General features: G+C 30.0%; 1 protein-coding gene across 3 annotated transcripts in view; it reads right to left on the bottom strand.

Moving 5' to 3' along the window:
• The window catches only part of Rrp5 (Ribosomal RNA Processing 5), a 106,469-nt gene that overhangs the window by 73,433 nt on the left and 13,034 nt on the right, over window positions 1-20,002 (bottom strand). For all 3 annotated transcript variants that reach the window (XM_075365660.1, XM_075365649.1, XM_075365642.1), the window contains exons 3-6: window positions 17,901-18,068; window positions 9,484-9,778; window positions 2,688-2,860; window positions 183-431 (exon numbers count right to left, since the gene is read on the bottom strand). In XM_075365660.1, the coding sequence (XP_075221775.1) occupies window positions 183-431; window positions 2,688-2,860; window positions 9,484-9,778; window positions 17,901-18,068 (885 nt within the window). The remainder of the gene's footprint in view (window positions 1-182; window positions 432-2,687; window positions 2,861-9,483; window positions 9,779-17,900; window positions 18,069-20,002) is intronic.

Consider the following 20,002-nt stretch of genomic DNA (forward strand, 5'->3'; position numbering starts at 1 on the left):
TGTGTAATTACACTTAACATTGCACATTTGTAAGGTAGTAATAATTAACTGCTTTTAATAAGTAACTTAATGGTAAATTAAAACAGTAAATAAACATGCCTGCTTTTGACATTACTGACCACTCTATCTATAATACAATAACCACATAAAATAAATATATAATAATAAAAACCACTTCACACCTGAGCCTTATTAATAATAGTGCCATCTTTAAAAGATGGACCACTGTCTGATTCACGAGCATAAGATTTCAGACTAAAATACAGTAAATTAACAGGAGTTAACGAATACAAAAATGTTGCAGTGAAAACTTTTCCAGGTAACAATTCTGATGTACTACCCCACAAATCACGGACATAAGCAATATGTACATAACTGCTGAACTCCTCCACGGCATGAACTGGAGAAACTTCAACACCATTTGGTAATATCTACGAAATAAATACATTTTCAATAGTTTAGTTTAAAATAAAGAAAAAAATATATAATAAATAATACCTAATGTGAACTACTAAAACAAAATAAGCAAATACAAATTAGATAATCAAACTAGTTAGCATAAATTACTCAGTGTCACTCAGATGACAACTCTAAAGTAAAAGCAAAATTTAGAATCTAACATTTTTAATCTGGAATTAAAAAGGGAAATATGTATGTAAATAAGTGATTTCATTAAAAATTTACCAGTAGGAAAAAATTAGTATGCAAGCATATTTTCATCATATTTTGCTTTAGTCAAAATAATAAAAATGTAATTTTGATAACTCAGCATAGAATCTTCAGAAACAGGAACACAGAAACAGCAGCTCATGTATAAAATTCTTAGTATAAGCTTCTTAGTATGCAATAAGTCAATTTTTGAGAATAAATTAAAACAAGATTGTAAAAAAAAACCAGTAGTACATAGTTAGCATTAATTTTTGTTCTTTTAATATGTAAAATGTAGAAGTTATGAATGAATACCTTCAGAATCATGGGTGGCCATATGAGGTCTAATCAAAAATTTCCTGAATTTTTCAGGACTATCAAATACTATGATTATTAAGTACTATGTCTTAGGTCAACAAACTTCTCTTTTTAGGAAAAAGGTAACTTGTTTATGACTCTGGATATAGTCTACCCATGATTCATGAAAGTAGAAAGCTTAAGTTTTCTTTTATTTCTTCAACCATACTAACTTTTTTTAATGTAATGTAAGTGAACATTATTTAATGCAAATACCTTTTAAGAAGATATTTTCAAAGCTATTACACAGCTATTCTGTGCACAGTTTTTTAAAGTATGTCATAAGCTTGTGAATTTTGTTTGCAGTACTTTCTCTTCCAGTATACTTGACAATTTTTGTGAATGTGGTTTGATCCTTGTTAGCTATAAATCTCCTGCCATTAAGTACATTTTTAATTTTACCCTTACTGACCAATTTTTTGTATACATAAATGAGAATATTTTAATTAAAGTGTAATGAATGCACCAAACATTAGAATTCAATGCAAATATTCATTCCTTAAAGAACTGATATAAACACAATATACAATAAAATCAACTTTGAAAATTACAATGTAAATTTTACATACAGAACATAAACACCATAAGTCAACTAACTTGAACAGAATATAATTTAAAAACACATTAAACTTGAAGAAAAAACATATTAAACAAACAAGCAGTAACAATTTTAAAACAGGTGTGGAGATGCTAAACTATCTCCAATGAAGAAACTAAATAATAACTATGAAAAGACTTCTGGAAACATTATATAATTAGAAAGTGTTTTTGCTGTTTCTTTTTTTCTCTAAAATCTAATCACAAATCATCGTGCATATTATGAAATTGTAATTCAAACTGTTAATAAAATTCCCTAAAACCAAATGATAACGTTTTTACCTGTTTAACATATTTTACATGAAACAAAAATATCAGTTAATTATATTTAATTTAACCTCTTCATAATTAAAAAGTCACTGTAGTTATTATTATCTTAACTATTTTCAACACTGTAATCATTACACACCTCATCAACGTTTCAACATGAGTCCAATTAACAGTCAAATCAGATTAATTACACCAATGAAAGAACTGGATAGCAGCTCTAAAAAATAATAATGCAATTTAAACAACATAATCTTTTTATTCACAATTTTTTGAGGATTTATATACTAACATGAAACAATTTAAAATGTTTTAGTAAATTTAGAATACACTGTTATGGAATAAAGCTCGCCTATTTTGAAACATCTGATAGATTTTACAAGTTACCTTTTACAAACACAAACACATATGTAAATGGAATTGAACAATTAAAATCTGAAAAGAATCTTTATTGAAACATGTTTGATTTACATGACATATTAAATTCATAAATAGATCACGTTTAAAAGAAGTGAAAAGTAATATCAATTCCTGCACCAATTAATAAATGAAGATTTAAATGTAATACTTTCAAAACATGAAGATTTTTAGATAATTATTATTACCAAAATATTAACAGTTTGACTCTTTGCCTGATAGAGCTAAAGACAAATATACCCAAATAAATTCTATTTTTTTAAGTAGAAAAAAGAATAAAATTTTTGTATCCTTCACAAAATATTCATTCCTAAAGATTCTTTAAATAATTATAGCAAGTAACAAAATGTTATATAACCAGAAGAATAATTACGAATGGAAATAGTTTTATCAGTAGCTACCTGTTTAATAAAGACATTCATACAATTTCCAGGTGTTAAATTATCAATTGTGAATCCACTGCATGGAACAGCTTTTGAAATTACCTCCGGTTCAAGAGTAAGTTCAACCGCTGTGGTACCAACATTTGCTCTTAAAACCTTTCTTACAGCTACTTGAATTACTTTCCCAATAGCTGAAATTAAAAAATAATAAACAATTAAAGGCATAAAAATAAAAAAAATAAACATTAGTAAATAGTTTTAAAAAACCATTCTTATACACAAAAAATATATTCAAGATACAATTTAACTATGCAGCTGGATCGATTATTAATTTATTTTTCTGATTGTTATTTTCTTCTTTTTTACTGACTTTTCAAAGAGAAATATGGTATTACTTTTGGTCACTTAGCGAGAGTGAAGGAGGAGTGAAAATGAATTTTCTTTAAATTTTGAGGCACGAGGAGTATGGAAATATTATTCACTTACATTAGTGTAGCATTATATATATTTATTTATTTATAGGCCTATGTATAAAATTTTGTAACTCAAAAATCTCCAAAACAAGTATGTCAATTTCATTGAAATTTAGATATGCTCTAGTAGTTTATCTGAGGTTGTGCAAGTGAAAATTTTATGAAAATTTGTTGAGTCCTTCTTCAGTTATGCTCAATTTAAGGTCAACAAATCTGAGCGGGATAAGTTAAAAACATGGTTTGTTATTATGATGATGCAAGTTGATACATTGACATTTCTTTATCTGCAGTATCTATTTTAACAATTTTAACCAAATTAAAAAAAAAATATTAAAATCAAATTAAATTAACAAAAAGTCAGTCTTTTAGTGCAGAACTGCGCAAGATTTTTTTCTTTTTACATATAAAATTACCATTTCAATACTTATTTAACCTGCTAACAAAGATATAATTCTTACACACTATCTTTACAGAATAAAATACATGTACTGACAGACCATTTTGTTTCACAGATTCTTTGCAAATGTCAAGAGGCTGCACCTCTCAGTACTTTTTCATCTAATTTTCTTTTTACAAGTACAATTAAAATGTTGAAAAATAATTTTTCTTTTTAAATGTACAACTCAAGAAGAACAGTTTTTTAACTATTATAAAAAGTTGAATAGTAATGAAATAATTAAAAGGTTAAGCTAATGCAAGAAATGAAACAAAGTTTGATTAGCCTAAATTAAAATTGAATATGCATTTTATTACATAATTATATTTTTATTATTTTGTTTAATAATAATAATATAATTTTAGAATGCTTTCAATGTTATTAACAATAACAATGTTATTGTTGTCCAAGTGAAAGTGTAATTTTTTTTTAAACAAATTGTTTACTTCATATTTTTTTTAGAATAACTTAATTAAGTGAATAATTTTCCACCATAATCTTTATTTATTATGAAAATTATGATGAGATCTCTTTTTTCATCTCTGATATCCTGACATCTCAAATGATTCACATCTAGGTATTTCTCTATTCAGATAAGTACTTAATAAAATAACATAAAACAAGAAAGCTTTATTGGATTTTTCTGCTATAAAAAAAATATACATAATAAATAAAAAATTATAACAGCTCAAATTCCAGTGTCTTCATTCATTAGCCAGACAGCAGCAAAATTAAATGTGAAATTTAATTTTTTTTTTTCTTCAGTCGTTTGACTAGTTTGATGCAGCTCTACAAGATTCCCTTCATAGTGCCAGTCGTATCATTTATACCCCCTACATTCTACATCCCTAACAATTTGTTTTACATATTTCAAACGTTGCCTGCCTGCACAATTTTTCCCTTCTACCTGTCCCTCCGATATTAAAGCGACTATTCCAGAATGCCTTAATATGTGGCCTATAAGTCTGTCTCTTCTTCTAACTATATTTTTCCAAATGTTTCTTTCTTCATCAATTTGCCACAACACATCTTCATTTGTTACCTTATCCACCCACCTGATTTTTAATATTCTCCTATATCACCACATTTCAAAAGCATCTAATCTTTCCTTCTCAGGTACTCTGATCGTTCAAGTTTCACTTCCACATAAAGTTATGCTCCAAACACATTCTTTCAAAAATGTTTTCCTGATGTTTAAATTAATTTTTGATGTAAATAAATTATATTTCTGAATGTAGACTCGTTTCACCTGTGCTACTTGGCATTTTATATCGCTCCTGCTTTGGGAAGTAATTCTACTTCCCAAATAACAAAATTATTCTACCTCTGTAATCTTTTCCCCTCCTATTTTCACATTCAGTGGTCCATCTTTGTTATTTCTACTACATTTCATTACTTTTGTTTTGTTCTTGTTTATTTTCATGCGATAGTTCTTGCGTAGGACTTCATCTATGCCGTTCATTGTTTCTTCTAAATCCTTTTTATTCACGGCTAGAATTACTATATCATCAGCAAATCATAGAATCTTTATCTTTTCACTGTTACTCCAGATCTAAATTGTTCTTTAACATCAATAACTGCTAATTCTATGTAAAAATTAAAAAGTAATGGGGATAGGGAACATCCTTGTCGGACTCCCTTTTTTATTACGGCTTCTTTCTTAAGTTCTTCAATTATTGTTGTTGCTGTTTGTTTTCTGTAAATGTTAGCAATTATTCTTCTATCTCTGTACTTGAACCCTTATTTTTTTAAAATGCTGAACATTTTATTCCAGTCTACATTACCGAATGCCTTTTCTAGGTCTATAAATGCACCAGCCTCCGTGGTGTGAGTGGTAGCGTCTTGGTCAGTCACCTGGAGATCCTGGGTTCAAATCCCGGTCAGACATGGCATTTTTCACACACGCTACAAAACACTCATATCCTCTGTAAAAAGAACTGTTTGACTGCGGATCCGGAGGATAAAAAACAAAAAAAAGTCTATAAATGTATGTTGATTTGTTTTTCTTTAATCTTCCTTCCATTATTAATCTGAGAACTAAAATTGCTTCCATTATCCCTATACTTTCCTGAAACAAACTGGTCTTCTCCTAACACTTCTTCCACTCTCCTCTCATTTCTTTTGTACAGAATTCTAGTTAAGATTTTTTATGCACGACTCGTTAAGGTAATTGTTCTGTACTCTTTACACTTATCTGCTCCTGCTTTCTTTTTTTTTTGCATCATGACTATTACACTCTTTTTGAAGTCTGACGGAACATCCCCTTTTTCATAAATATTACATACCAGTTTGTATAATCTACCTATCGTTTCCTCACCTGCACTGAGCAATAATGCTGCATGTATTCAGTTTATTTCAGGAGCTTTTCTGCCATTAAAATCTTTTAATGCTCTCTTAAATTCAGATCGCAGTATTGTTTCTCTCCTTTCATCCTCTTCGACTTCCTCTTCTTCCTCTATAACAGCATTTTCCAATTGATTTCTCCATAGAGCTCTTCAATATATTCCACCCACCTATCGATCTTTACTTTCGTATTTTAAATCGGTATACCATCTTTGTTTAATAGATTTTAATTTATGTACCACAAAATTTTCCTTAACTTTCCTGTATGCCCCATCTAGTTTTCCAATGATAATTTCCACTTCTGAACACTTTTCTTTAATCCATTCTTCTTTTGCTATTTTCACTTCCTGTTTTTAATATTTCTTAACTGTCAATAGTTCCTTTTACTTTCATCATTAGCATTCTGATATTTTCTACGTTCATCCATTAGCTGCAACATATTCTCTGAAATCCAAGGGTTTCTACCAGTTCTCTTTTTTCTGCCTAAGTTCACTTCTGCTGATTTAAGAATTTCCTTTTTAAAATTCTCCCATTCTTCTTTTACATTTTCTACATTATCTTTTTTACCCAGACCTCTTGCAATGTTCTCCTCAAAAATCTTCTTTACCTCCTCTTCCTCAAGCTTCTCTAAATTCCACCAATTCATCTGACACCGTTTCTTTAGGTTTTTAAACTGCAATCTACATTTCATTATCAATAAATTAAGGTCACTATCAATGACTGCTGCAGGGTAAGCTTTGCAGTCTATGAGTTGATTTCTAAATCTTTGCTTAACCAAGATATAATCTATCTGATACCTTGCAGTATCACCTGGGTTTTTCTATGCGTATATTCTTCTATTATGATTTTTAAACTGGGTGTTAGCAATACTAAATTATACTTCGTGCAAAACTCTATAAGTTGATCCCCTCTTTCATTCCTTTTACCAGGCCTGTATTCACCCACAATAATTCCATCTTTGCCTTTTTCAATGCTTGCATTCCAATCCAACTATTACTAAATTTTCATCCCCTTTTTTGTGGTTAATTACTTCGTCAATTTCTTTGTATATACACTCTACCTCATCATCATCATGGGCACTTGTACATCATCATGGGCATACATACGTTGACAATCGTCGGCTTAAAATTTTATCCTTATTGCAATGATTCTGTCGCTATGCATTTTGAAACACTCTACTCTCTTCCCTATCTTCTTGTTCATGACGAAACCTATTCCTGCCTGCCCATTATTTGAAGCTGAGTGAATTATTCTAAAATCATCTGACCAAAAGTCGTTTTCCTCTTCCCACTGAACCTCAATAATTCCTACTACATCTACATTTATCCTATTCATTTCCCCCTTTAAATTTTCTAATCTATCAACTTTTTTTAGTTTTCTAACATTCCACACTCCAACTCGTAGAGTGTTATTTTTTAATTTTCTGGTGACCCCCTTCCTTAGTAGTCCCCACCCAGAGATCCGAACAGGGGACTAGTTTACCTCCAGAATATTTTACCAAGGAAGAAGCCTCCATCTTTGTTACTACAGAGAGTTACATTTTCAAAGAAAAAAAGCAGCTGTAGTTTTCCATTGCTTTCAGCTGCGCAGTACTCAGAAGATTGAGAATGATGATGATCTGGCCATTTAAGTCCTCCTGACAACACTCTTAACAATTGCTGAAAGAGTTCCTGCCCTCTTTCAGGAGTCATTCCTGAGTCTGGCTCTCAATAGATACCTCTTCGATATGGTTGCACCTTCAGTCCAGCTACTCTGTATCACTGAGCACTCAAGCCCCCTCACCACAGGCAAGGTCTCATGATTCATAGATGGAGAATCTTATTATTAGAATTTAATAAAAATAGAAGACAAAGCAGTTAACAAGTAGCAGTCTTCGTTATTTTACTGAAAATGAACTGCTTCCATTATCTTTTTTGCTTATAAACTTATAAATACATAAATTTATCAAGCCTATAAATACAATCTGTGAGGCAAGGCCTCTAAATTTTAAAGTATGGCATAGATCATGAGAATAAATGTTTGTGCAGCAGATCAACAAGTGGGGCAAACACTTAAAATTTCATATGAAAATTTAAAATATATAGAAATTTCCAAGTCAATAAAATCCATATATCTCTTTGTAATTTAAATAAAAGCATTACTCATAAAGAGCAGCTGTTGAGTAGATCAAATAAGTAAAAACTGATGAGAGACTAAGAACCTTTTACCTAATATCTTGGTTGTTTTTTTTTAAATTTACACATATAAATGTATAGAGAAAACTCAATCATGAGTAATCCTAGATAAGACTAAAACATTCAGTAGGCCAAAAAAATAGTATAAAGAAGTAAAGAGATGATCTACAGATAATATTTTCTAAGATAAAACAGAGTGAGAAAAAATATATTGTATTTAATATACATATATTTCCAGTACATGTACCTTTCTTTCCTTCAAGGTAATCAAAATTAAAAATACTAAATAAAAAATAATTGAATTCATTAATTGTTAAAATAATAAACTAGCAATAAGCAAACTAAAAAATTCAAATTGGTTAATAAAACAAATTAAACCTTAAAAAAGTAAGCTTTTACATGAAGTTAAAGGGATAGCATAGTTAAAGGTAGTTCACATAATAAATAAAAAATCGTTTCTTACTAAAAGTGTTCTTTAACAGATTAAAGACCAAGGATCATAACATCTGCATGGGATAATAATTTCTGAAAGACAGCAGCCAACCATTGTCTTGGTCCATATGCATTTGTTATTCTTTTGGATAAATATAGTTATTTAAACTAGTTTCTTTCATTGCTGACAGTCATTTAATACATATATAGAATAGTAATGAAATGAACAGTAAAAAAAAACAGTTTCACTGTACTCCTTTATAGACTTTATTGTCAATTATATTTATTAAAGTTGTTTTTATTAAGTTTCATACACGCTTAAGAAGTTGTTTTTTTAAGTTGATTGTTTAGCACAAAGCAATAATTTATCTTAAGTAATAATTTATTTTGATAATTATTCCTTAAAAAGCCAAAATTCATTACACACAACACCATTTATACGGTTGGTTTTCCCCACTGCCTGTCAGTAGCATCTTCTTGCCTTGTCACCCCCTACTGTGACCCAATTCTCCTACTCTGCATGGCCAAGTACAAATTACCGTGAAAACAGCGCTGTGCTTTTGCTGTGAGGTGTACGTGTACGCTATGAACTGCAGAGAAATTACACATTGAGCAAAACAATGCTTACTGTTTTAAACAGCCTGTGTGCGAGAGAGCATATATGTGTATGAACTGAGATCCTATGGCAGGGACTGTAAGCTGTGCGTGCAACCCAACTATATTAACGGTAACGAGTATAATACGTTTTTTGCAATGTAACTTTTTTAAAAATTTTTAAGTGTAACATGGTTTACTTATCTTACTTTCTTTTAAAGAATTTCTGTTTAGATTAATATAATTTGTTACAAATAAGTAAATAAAAATACCTTTCCAATTAATCTGACAAAATACGACAACAAAATGAAACTAATGTGAACAAAGAAATAAAAAATAAATCAATAAAATTAGAAACATACGTAAACTTTCAATATTTTGTGTTTTGTAGTAATTAGTAACTCTTTTGAATGGAAGAAACGCAGTAACGCCTTCAATTCCAAGATCAACTGAATAACCATGGTCTTCCATGCTTTTAACAGCTCCAACAAGTACAACATTTTCTTCTAAGGTTTGTTCTCGTTTATCTCTATTTATATCTGAAGGATTTAAACTTAATAAAACTCTATGTGAACCTCTTTCTGTCTTTGATACACTTTCTACACAACAGGTTACTAAATCTCCAGCTTTATACAAACTTCTTAGAGTTGGAACATCCTGAAAAATACATTCATGAGATTATCCCAACAGCAAAAATTGGTAACAAATAATAAATCACAAAGATGAAAGAAATTTTAAACTTACAGCATACTACTATAACGCTGACTGAGAGACTCACAAACACACAACTAAAACTAATCAAAATTGTAAACAAATACGGTAATCACATACACAGAGCGGGACAAAACAGTAACACTGAGATTTACTGCAAAACATAGATCAACCAAATGCAAATAAGAAAATCTGACAAACAGAAATGTAAGTTCCAAAATGGAAAAATAATATAAAAAACTAGATAACAAAAGTTATGCAATATTTCATCAATTACAATATGCAATATTTCATCAATTACAAAAGAAAAGAAAATCATTGATTTAGCAGTACTTCACAAAATGAAAATGTTTTGTTATCCACACCTCTAAGGTAGAAAAATGTACAAACAAATCATTGTTTGGTGTCAGAAACATCGATCACATAGACCAATATTTAACAAATTAAAGTACAAACATTACATCCATTTATATTTAGAAATGTGCTACCTTTACTAAAAATAAGTTACGTATTTTTAAAATATCTTAACGCCCATTTCTATCAAACCAGAAAGCAGAATTATTTTTTGTTATGTAATTTAGACTTCAAGAAAGCACCTGATTATGTTTTGCTTAAGCCCCTTACTATGTTTTTAGTTATTTTAAATACCCAAACTCTCCAAAAGAATTTCTAATTAATAAAAACATTTCCCTTTAATAAAAACAATACTACTCTGTTGATGGCACTAAAATATACACTAGAATTTCCAGCATTTTCATTTAATATATACTTAAATGTGCACTCAAACATTTTTTTCAATTCTATATGTGGTTGGCTATAACTATAATGGTTGTAGGTGATCTGACTCAAGACAAAATCACTTCAAAAATGACAAACCATTTTTAAGACAAACAAGCATAACACATCATGCTTATTAAGGAAATTGAGGAACAAAGTGGATTCTCACTGCCTAGTTCAGTGACAGAATATACTCACACATTAGCATGCAACCTTACCAAAATGTTGTGATACTTAGTTCTACAAGTAATATCTTCTCTCTTTTCATTACCAGGACTGGCTGTATAATAAACATCAATATTCTCAGATAATGTAACTATTAATTATTGTCACTCATACATCAAATGTTTTAAAAATACCACTGTCATAATAATATATTGGGAGTGTATGACATGTGGATGCGTCTCAAATAGCCTCTCCCATGCAATTGTCAACCTCACCTTCTCATGTTTCAACTAAGGCTTGTTGCATGGTGCACCCTGTTGTTACCGCAAGACTCTGAAACTGAGTAACTCTTGGTATAAGGGGTTCCCCTCTATCAAGTGCCCAGGTCTCTTTGGAGAGCAGATGAGTAGGTAGAGGTACAAGGCACCTACGACCCTTGGGGTAGGAAACCACCCCTAAAGGTGGAAGAACCACCTAGGTGGTCAAGGCATAGAATGGGTAAGGCAACGGGAAATCACCCATTAAAGATCCCATTGGATGTCCCTAGTATCAGTAGCTCATGATGGAGGCTTCTTTAACTAAATTGTCTGGAGGTAAAATAATCCCTTAATCGGATCTCCACAGGGGGGCAACTAGAAAGGGTTCTGCTTTGATAAAGTACAAATATCAGAAGAGAATAAGAACTTGGAATGTGAAAATGATGCTACAGGCAGGGAAATTAGAGAATGTTAAGTTGGAAATGGATATCATGTATTAAGAATGGATATCTTGGGAGTTGCAGAGATGAAATGGCCTCATCATGGAGACTTTTGGAGTAGAGAGTACAGGATAATACACACGGGAACCATCAAAAACTGACCAGAATATGGAGGAGTAGGCATATGTCTAAACAAAAAATTAGGAAATAATGTAAAGGAGTACATGCAATACAATGAGCGAATTATTTTAGTCAGAATTGACACTACACCAAAGAACACCATAATAGTGCAGGTACACATGCGAACAACCCACAAGATGATGTAGAGAAAGTGTATGAAGAGTTAAGTAATTTAATAGAGAATATCTGAGGAGAAGAGTATTTGATCATACTGGGAGATTGAAATTCTAATGTTGGGGAAGGATATGGAGAGAGGAAGTAGGGAATTACGGACTTCATAGAAGGAACAAGAGAGGATAAATACTCATAGAATTTTACACAAAATACAACTTAATTTCAAACACACTACTTAAGCACCATTTAAGATGGAGATACACATGGAAAGCTCCTGGGGACATAAAGAGAGCACAAATAGATTATATCGTAGTGTGAGAAAAATACAGAAATCAATAATCAATCTTAAACCAATAAATTAATTACAGGTCACTGGAAAAATCGTGTCATTTCATTTCACATCAACCAACCTCTGTCCTCTGGACTTCTCCTGCTATAAGTCGGCTAACTGTCATCTGCAGTTTGAGTGTTAGAAATGTACATTCGAGGATACTTTTTTGAACATTTTCCATTTATCATACATGGTGATGACCTATTTATATCATCATATGGTCCGTGACACATATGTTTACAAACTATGTAATAATAATGGGTTAACATTTTTATCAGGGAGTTCAACAGATATAATAAGATCAATTTCATCATGTACTATTTTAGTTATTAACCATACCAATATGTGACAATGAGGTAAGCCTTATTTTTTCTACTCGACACTTAGTGCATAGCAACTGACCGAACCAAATATTTCTTTTTTTGTTAATAAGGTCTAGGAATTTTTTCATTTTCAAATGTAAAACTTTGGATATAATATCATGTCTACCTGTAGATTTTTGACCAGTGAATAATTTGTTTTTTTATTTCTAGCCATTTAGGAATGCACGTAAAAGTTATAAATAAATCTGGATGCACTTTTTTACACACATGTCATAGCATCTTGAGATTTCTCAAGCTTATAGCGTGATGAACCAGTGAAAGATGAGGGAAGTATGACACTTTGACCCATGTTGTTAGCATTAACATTGGTGTCTTGTTGTATCTCAAAGATGAATGTAATCATCAACATGTCATTTTTTTTAGTTAATATGAATAAAGGCTAATCTTTCAGTGATCATTTTAGCCATCGTGTCAACACAATATTGTTTAAATACATTTCTGTAATAACATAAAAAATTGTCAAGGTTATCTCGAACCATAAGTCAATAAGAATAAAATTGCATGTAGGAAACTTTTATTTTATTTATTATTATTTAGCGAAATAGTTAGATAATCATCTTCACCCTACAAAAACATAAGGGGATGTTGTAAAGGATCATAAAAACGATGCAGCTCAGATACACGTTGCATTTGACCGACACAACAACATAGGTTTATATCTCTAAGTCCTTTATCTTCATAAACCAGTAAAACGTTAGTAGTTGGAGCATTATAACAACCTATATGCTGATTAATAGATACACGATCAGCATGAATTATTAATTTAAAATCTTCCTCATTACCCAAAGGTGTGTTGTCAATATTGCATTTAAACCTTCCCATCAAATTATTATGTTCCAGCAAAACTTGCTGGAGTGCTGTTATAGTTCCTTCTTCAAGTTTGGAACAATATTAGTATAAAGAGAAGTTCGGTCAGCATCAGAAAGGAAGTAAATTTGTAAAAATTGGTAGCTCATTACATGTAGGAGGTGAAACTTTCCCACTACAGCAACACATACCAGGTGCTTCATCTTTCCATTCTTTGCAAAACAATGATTGCATCTTTTAATCATTGCATCAATTTGTAAATCTTTACTATTAATATAATCCAAATGAGGATCATATTTAAAAGTAGATCTGAATTTTAAAGTGATTTTCCTATATCGTATAGTATTGTAAAATAGATCCTCACACTTTCCACAGTCCCATGTAAACACGATGTAGACATTTGCCTTGCATCTGTAGATTTTCTACCAATATTACATCTCTTCCTACAAATGCCGCCAAAAAAGGTAGAAAAATAAATAGATTTGAATAATCAAATGTTTATTACTGAAAAAATACCACCAAAATAGATAAATAAATAAATTTGAATAATCAAATATTTATCGCTAACAAATACCACAAAAATCATTCTCTATAAAAAATGATGGTGCATTTGTTTGTTTTTTTTTCTGTATATGCTCACATTTTTATTTTAGCTGCAACTGGCACAGAGCAGACCAATGATGGTGCCAGGCAGCTGCACACGGCTCCCTCCACGCTAAAAGCAAACCTTTACTTTATGCTGTCTCCTGCTATAAGCAATCTGTTGTCAATTAATTTACAGATTATTTCTAAGCGAAGATTATTTTTATTTATATTTGTATTTTTATCTAATTATTATTTATTAATTTTATTAATAAAAGAAAGGAATTATTAGTTAATATTTACCAGTAAAATGGGATTCTTTATCTAGCATAAGGAGCTGTTGTACATGGCTCCCACTAGAAGCAGTCTATAGTCAGTTAATTTAGAGATTGTTTAATTTAATTTCTAAACATAGATTATTTTTACATAAATTTTATATTTGTATTTTATTTACTTATTATTATTTATAATAGGGATTGTTGGTTAATATTTACCAGTAAAAAAAAAGGTTCCTTATTTAGTATGAGAGAGCCATTGCACACCGCTCCCCCATGACTCTCTCACGATAGAAGCAGTCTGTCAATTAATTTACAGATTATTTTATTTAATTTCTAAGCGCAGATTATTTTAATTTATATTTTATATTTTTATTTACTTATTATTATTTATTTAATTTTATAAATTTGAATACCGTATTTATTCAAGTACCCCCCGCCACCGAATAATAGTACCTCGATTTTTCAGACCGAAAATCTAAAAAAAAAATTGAGTATATACCGGTATATTAAAGTGCAACAGATATGATAAAAAAATACGAAAATATTCAGAAAGTAAAGCATTTAATTCGTTCATTTAAATTACAATATTAATATTACATTAATAATTAATTACTGTAAGTACTAGTTTAGTTCAGAATCAGTAGGCCAGTAAAATGAAAAGAAAATATCATGTTAAAAGGATCATTTCAATACGCTTTTTAATATGGGATTTTATTTTTAATTAATCACTGTCACTGCCAATAATTGTAGAAGGGTTACCGGTAGTTTCCACGTTGCTCTGCCAAAGGTGATCGCTTCACTACCGTCAAGTACATTAGATATTCCGCATTTTTTCAAACTTTTCCTTACTAATTCCGTGGAAATAACTTCCCAAGCATCTTTTATCCAAATACAAATCTGGTTAAAATCTGGGCATTTGATTCTTCCTGTAGGTGTGAGAAAGAAATTTTCATCAGCCATCCATTTACTGTACAGTTGTTTTAATGCTGAACAGTTTATTAATGCAGACATCTGGTGGTTGCAATAGAGATGTCACTTCGCCTGGAATTATTACTTGGTCTGTCATACCCTTTTTTAAAATGTCTTTCACTTTATAAGTCGTATGCCCCCGATAACTATCTATTACTAGCATACCAGTATTTTTTTTATTAAGTAAATCTCCTGATCGCTTTTGCCATACACACCTGATCCAATCTAAAATTAAGGTTTCGTCCATCCAACCTGATTCCTGTTCTCTGATAATAACTCCATTTACTTGTACGGTAGGAAGAGTTTTTCTTTTAAAAACAATGTATGTAGGTAATTTTGATCCATCAGAAGTAATGCACAGCATAACACTACACCTTTGTTTTTCATTACCATCAGTGCGAATCATAACACTTTTTTCACCTTTTTTGTTTACGGTTTTGTCAAATTGCATTTCAAAATATACAGGGGTTTGATCAGCGTTTCCTATTTGAGAAGGCAAATAGCCTTTATCTATTCTAAGATTTATTATGTATTTGTGAAAATGTAATATTTGTTTGTTCATAAGCGTCTGGAAGTTGTTGAGAAATGGTCGTCTTTTGTCTTATTGACATATCATTTTGTGCAAAAAATCATGTTATCCATCCACGGCTTGCTTTAAAATCAACTTTATTCAATGATTTAGCGATTTCATGAGCATATGATTGATACATTTCTGTCGTGACAGCATAACCACATTTCCTTTTCCATAACAAAGTCATACAATTTTTTTTCTATGTCTGTGTATTTTGGTTTTAAGCCACGAAAAGCCCTTTTATTACCAGTGCCTTTTGCCAGAAGTTGTTTCTTCTTACGCCAGTCTTGAATGCAGCTTTCATCTTCGTCAAATTTTCTTCCTGCCGCCCGATTTCCAATTTTTTCAGCCCCTTTTATAACGTGCAGTTTTTCATTTACTGTAAAAGATCATAGATGCTGTCCTTTTGTACTCATTTTAATACCATAATTAAAATAAATCACTGTATTAAACTTTACAAGATAAACTAAACAGATAAAATGCACATAACCGTCCACATATACAATCAGTACAATGACTACGGTGAATAGACAAGATGACAATGGATAACTGATACTGTAACTGTAGTGCCATTAGAACTGGATGCAGCATGTACAGAATGAATCAGTTTTATAAAAATACCATAACTTCGTTCCTATCAATAATATGAACAGGGTGTTAATAATTAAGGAGGTATTCTGTATAAGCGGCATCCATTATTGATAAATAAGCCTAATGTAACTAATATTTATGCGACTGAGTTTAGGTATTTCTAAGAAAACGTTTACCTTACATAAATTATCCTAGCTAAAGGCTATGTTTCAAGTAAGCCCCGCACCCTTATTTTTTCTCTCCAATTCCAAGAAAAAAAGTGCAGGGGATACTCGAATAAATACAGTAATCAAATATTTATCACTCATCAAATACCGCCAAAGTAGATAGATAACTAAATAAATTTGAATATTCAAATATTTATTGCCTATCACAGAACCAATATATCATATTACCTGAGAAATCGAATGCAACTGCATTAACCTAACTACTATACGTATATCAAAGAAATGAAATAAAATGATATTCAATCATTTATGATGTTTGATATTCAATAATTAACAATTATTGGCAGCTTATACTCTCATGATAAATTAAGACTGAATTTAGCGCAACATGTACACCACCTAGCAGAGAGCCAATATGCTATGTAAAAAATTGCTGCCAGAGCGCAATATATCTGCCGCCTGTTGGAGAGTCAACATACTGCATATGTAGGCAGCACAAATTATCTTTTTACATGTTTTTTTATTGTTGTTTTTTTCAAGATGAAATATATCTATAAACCTTCTCAGTTATGCCAAGAAATATGGGTAAAAATTTGGTTGCAATTGATCAGGTAGTTTTTTTGTTTATCTCAAACAAAAAAACCCCTTCCTCTTTACATAATAGTATAGATACATACAGCAGGTTATAAAAGAGAACTATATATATTGTTCTATTGTAAAAATAAGGAATTTTATAGAGCTTCTAACAAATACTATTACTGAACATAAATATATATCTAGTAAAAGCACAACATTATTACTAGCATTTGTTTAATATTTGCCAACCACCTTTTATGTAAACAATTATTGAATCATTACCACGTAATCCTAAATAATTTATAGAATAAGCCTTAGCTTATAAATACCAAAAACACTGACATCAAGCAATTAAAAATTTCATCAGAAAAACATTAAATGAACAGATATAAATTACGTTTAATAAATATTTTGAATATATCCTAAACAAGCATTTAACTTAATTGTCCAACTTAAATTAAAATATAAAATACCAACAATAGTATCAATGAAGATAATCACAAAGTGGTTGAATATAGTTCAAAAGTCTTTTTGAAAAGAAATAGTTGTAAAGGAATTCTTTCTTGACTTAGCATTAACATCAATTAAGAAATCAGAATTGGAATTAAATTATATTGTTTAATAGTAAACATATTTTAAAGAACAGCTATTTACAAAAAAAAAATACATGTTATCATAATACAAAATTATAAAGGTCACTTTACAACTACTAATGCAACAATAAAAATACTGTAATATAATGAATTGATAGATAAATGTGGTAGATAACTAATGTCTTACATGGATATATTAAAGACAACAGAAATGGAATATGTAAAAAACTGTTAACAATTGCTAGAATACAATAATAAAAATAATGTATTTTTAACAAATTCCATACCTCAGGCAACACTTGTCCATCTGTATATGATAACAGAAGAGCACTATATGGAGTTGATATTTTATTAATTTTAACGTATGCAACCAAACGACCAGGTAAAGTTACTGTCATCTGAGTAGAGTAAACCTCCCAAACACAACCAGCCACCACAAATCCTTCTTGAAGGGTCTGTAAATAAAGCAAACAAAGAAAGAACAAAATAAAATGAATTAGCTTTCACACACTTATTTATAACTTGGTACAATTAAAAAGAGTGTAGCACAATATACATCATTATAAGCTGTTTATTTAAAGCTGCTTAAACAATAAATAAATTATCAAAAGGAAAATTGAACATTAGGATATACATTGAGTATATAATAACAGAATTCTATAACAAATTAATTTCTTAGTTTATCAGCAGTCAGAAAGAGTTTGTGCAACTGATGACCATACAAACATTACCCCAAAAAGTAGAACTGCTAAAATATTTTCAGTGCAACAACTTCTTTATATTGAAATAAACTCACTTTTTTAAATCAAAATCAGCTACACAAAATTAATTATTAGTACAGCTTCAACGAATGTATTATTGAAAAATAAAATTAAATTTCATCATTTAAATAAATTAAGAAAAAGAAACCAAATCATAATGTAAACTAACAAACCCCAAATGAACGGCACTCTGTTTTTATTATACAAAACTTATCCAAAATATAATGCTCAATTCATCAGGATTCCATGAAAATTTATTTATACACCAAATAAAGTTTGCAGCTCTTCAATATAATCCCCCTCACGTAAAATGCATACTCCCTAACAGTCTGGCAGCTTTTGGATTCCTGTCAGGTGACAATCTTTGTTGAGATGTCTAATAGAGCATTAAAAGTTTTCATTTTCTCTTTCAATTAAATGTTACTGTTTTGAACTGAGTACTCATGTACCTACCCAAAACAACCCCAAGAAGTTGTTGATGTCACAATCTAGCAACTTACCATGTCAGTTCAGCAAACTGTCAGAACTAGACAGGCAACAAATTCTCCATGCACTTAACTGGCAGTATGAAATAGCTATGAATGTGATAATGCACATAAGCACACGCGCACACACATACACACGCGCGCCATCACCACCAATAATAAATTTTGTTTTTTTAAAAATATTTACATTTCTACAACAAAAAAATTCAGTATTTTTTTTTTAAATTCATTAAAAATAGTTAAAAACTTTTCAAAATGAAATAATATTATCTTATAAAATCTTGTTATCTCACTAAATACTAATGATTTTTTTAATTAAATACATTTAATATTATATATTATGTTATAGGGTGTTTTATTTCTTGGGTCCAACAAACCTAGCCCAACCATTCTTGTAAGTTTTTCCACCCAACCACCCCAGGATTAATACATATTAACTGTACCATTAATTCAACCAAACCTCAGTTTTGATACAAAAATTCAAGAGTTTAATCTCCTTCATAAATACCTTTAGTCTCTAAATTTACTACTAACTAGTGACCTCCAGTTAATAAGAGAATTTTACATTTTAAGATATACTTTGAAAACATTCATTTGATAATCAAAAAAACATGACAAATGTTTTATTCATAGATAATTTTATCGCCATGAAAAAATCTTAAAATTTCTGAATCATAATTTAAATATGTAGCATTTTATATATATATATATATATATAAAATATTTTCTGTCATTATAGAGAGAAATGATTTTTTTTTAGTTTAAAAAATGAATTTAATTTCTGCTAGTTTCCTTTATAATAAAAATATTACTTACCAATAAAAAAATACGCAGAACTACTTATCACACATAATAATACAGAGTTAAACTCGATACTGTGAGTAAATATAATTATCACAGCAATAATCTCAGTAGTCACAATGTAAGAGGGTAATCAAGAATATTTGGCAATTTTACAAAAAAGGAAATGTTTTTTTAATAATTTCTTCAAAACAATATATTGTTTAAAAAAGCAAAATTTCCTTCTAAATTTTTTTCATGTTTCACAGAGTAAGATATTTCTTCTAAATTTTTTTTCCTTCTAATTTTTTCATGTTTCACAGAGTAAGATTTTTGTTCACTGTATTTCTTTGTAATCAAATC

The sequence above is a fragment of the Lycorma delicatula genome, chromosome 1 (genome assembly GCF_047948215.1).
Source record: "Lycorma delicatula isolate Av1 chromosome 1, ASM4794821v1, whole genome shotgun sequence".
NCBI lineage: Eukaryota > Metazoa > Arthropoda > Insecta > Hemiptera > Fulgoridae > Lycorma > Lycorma delicatula.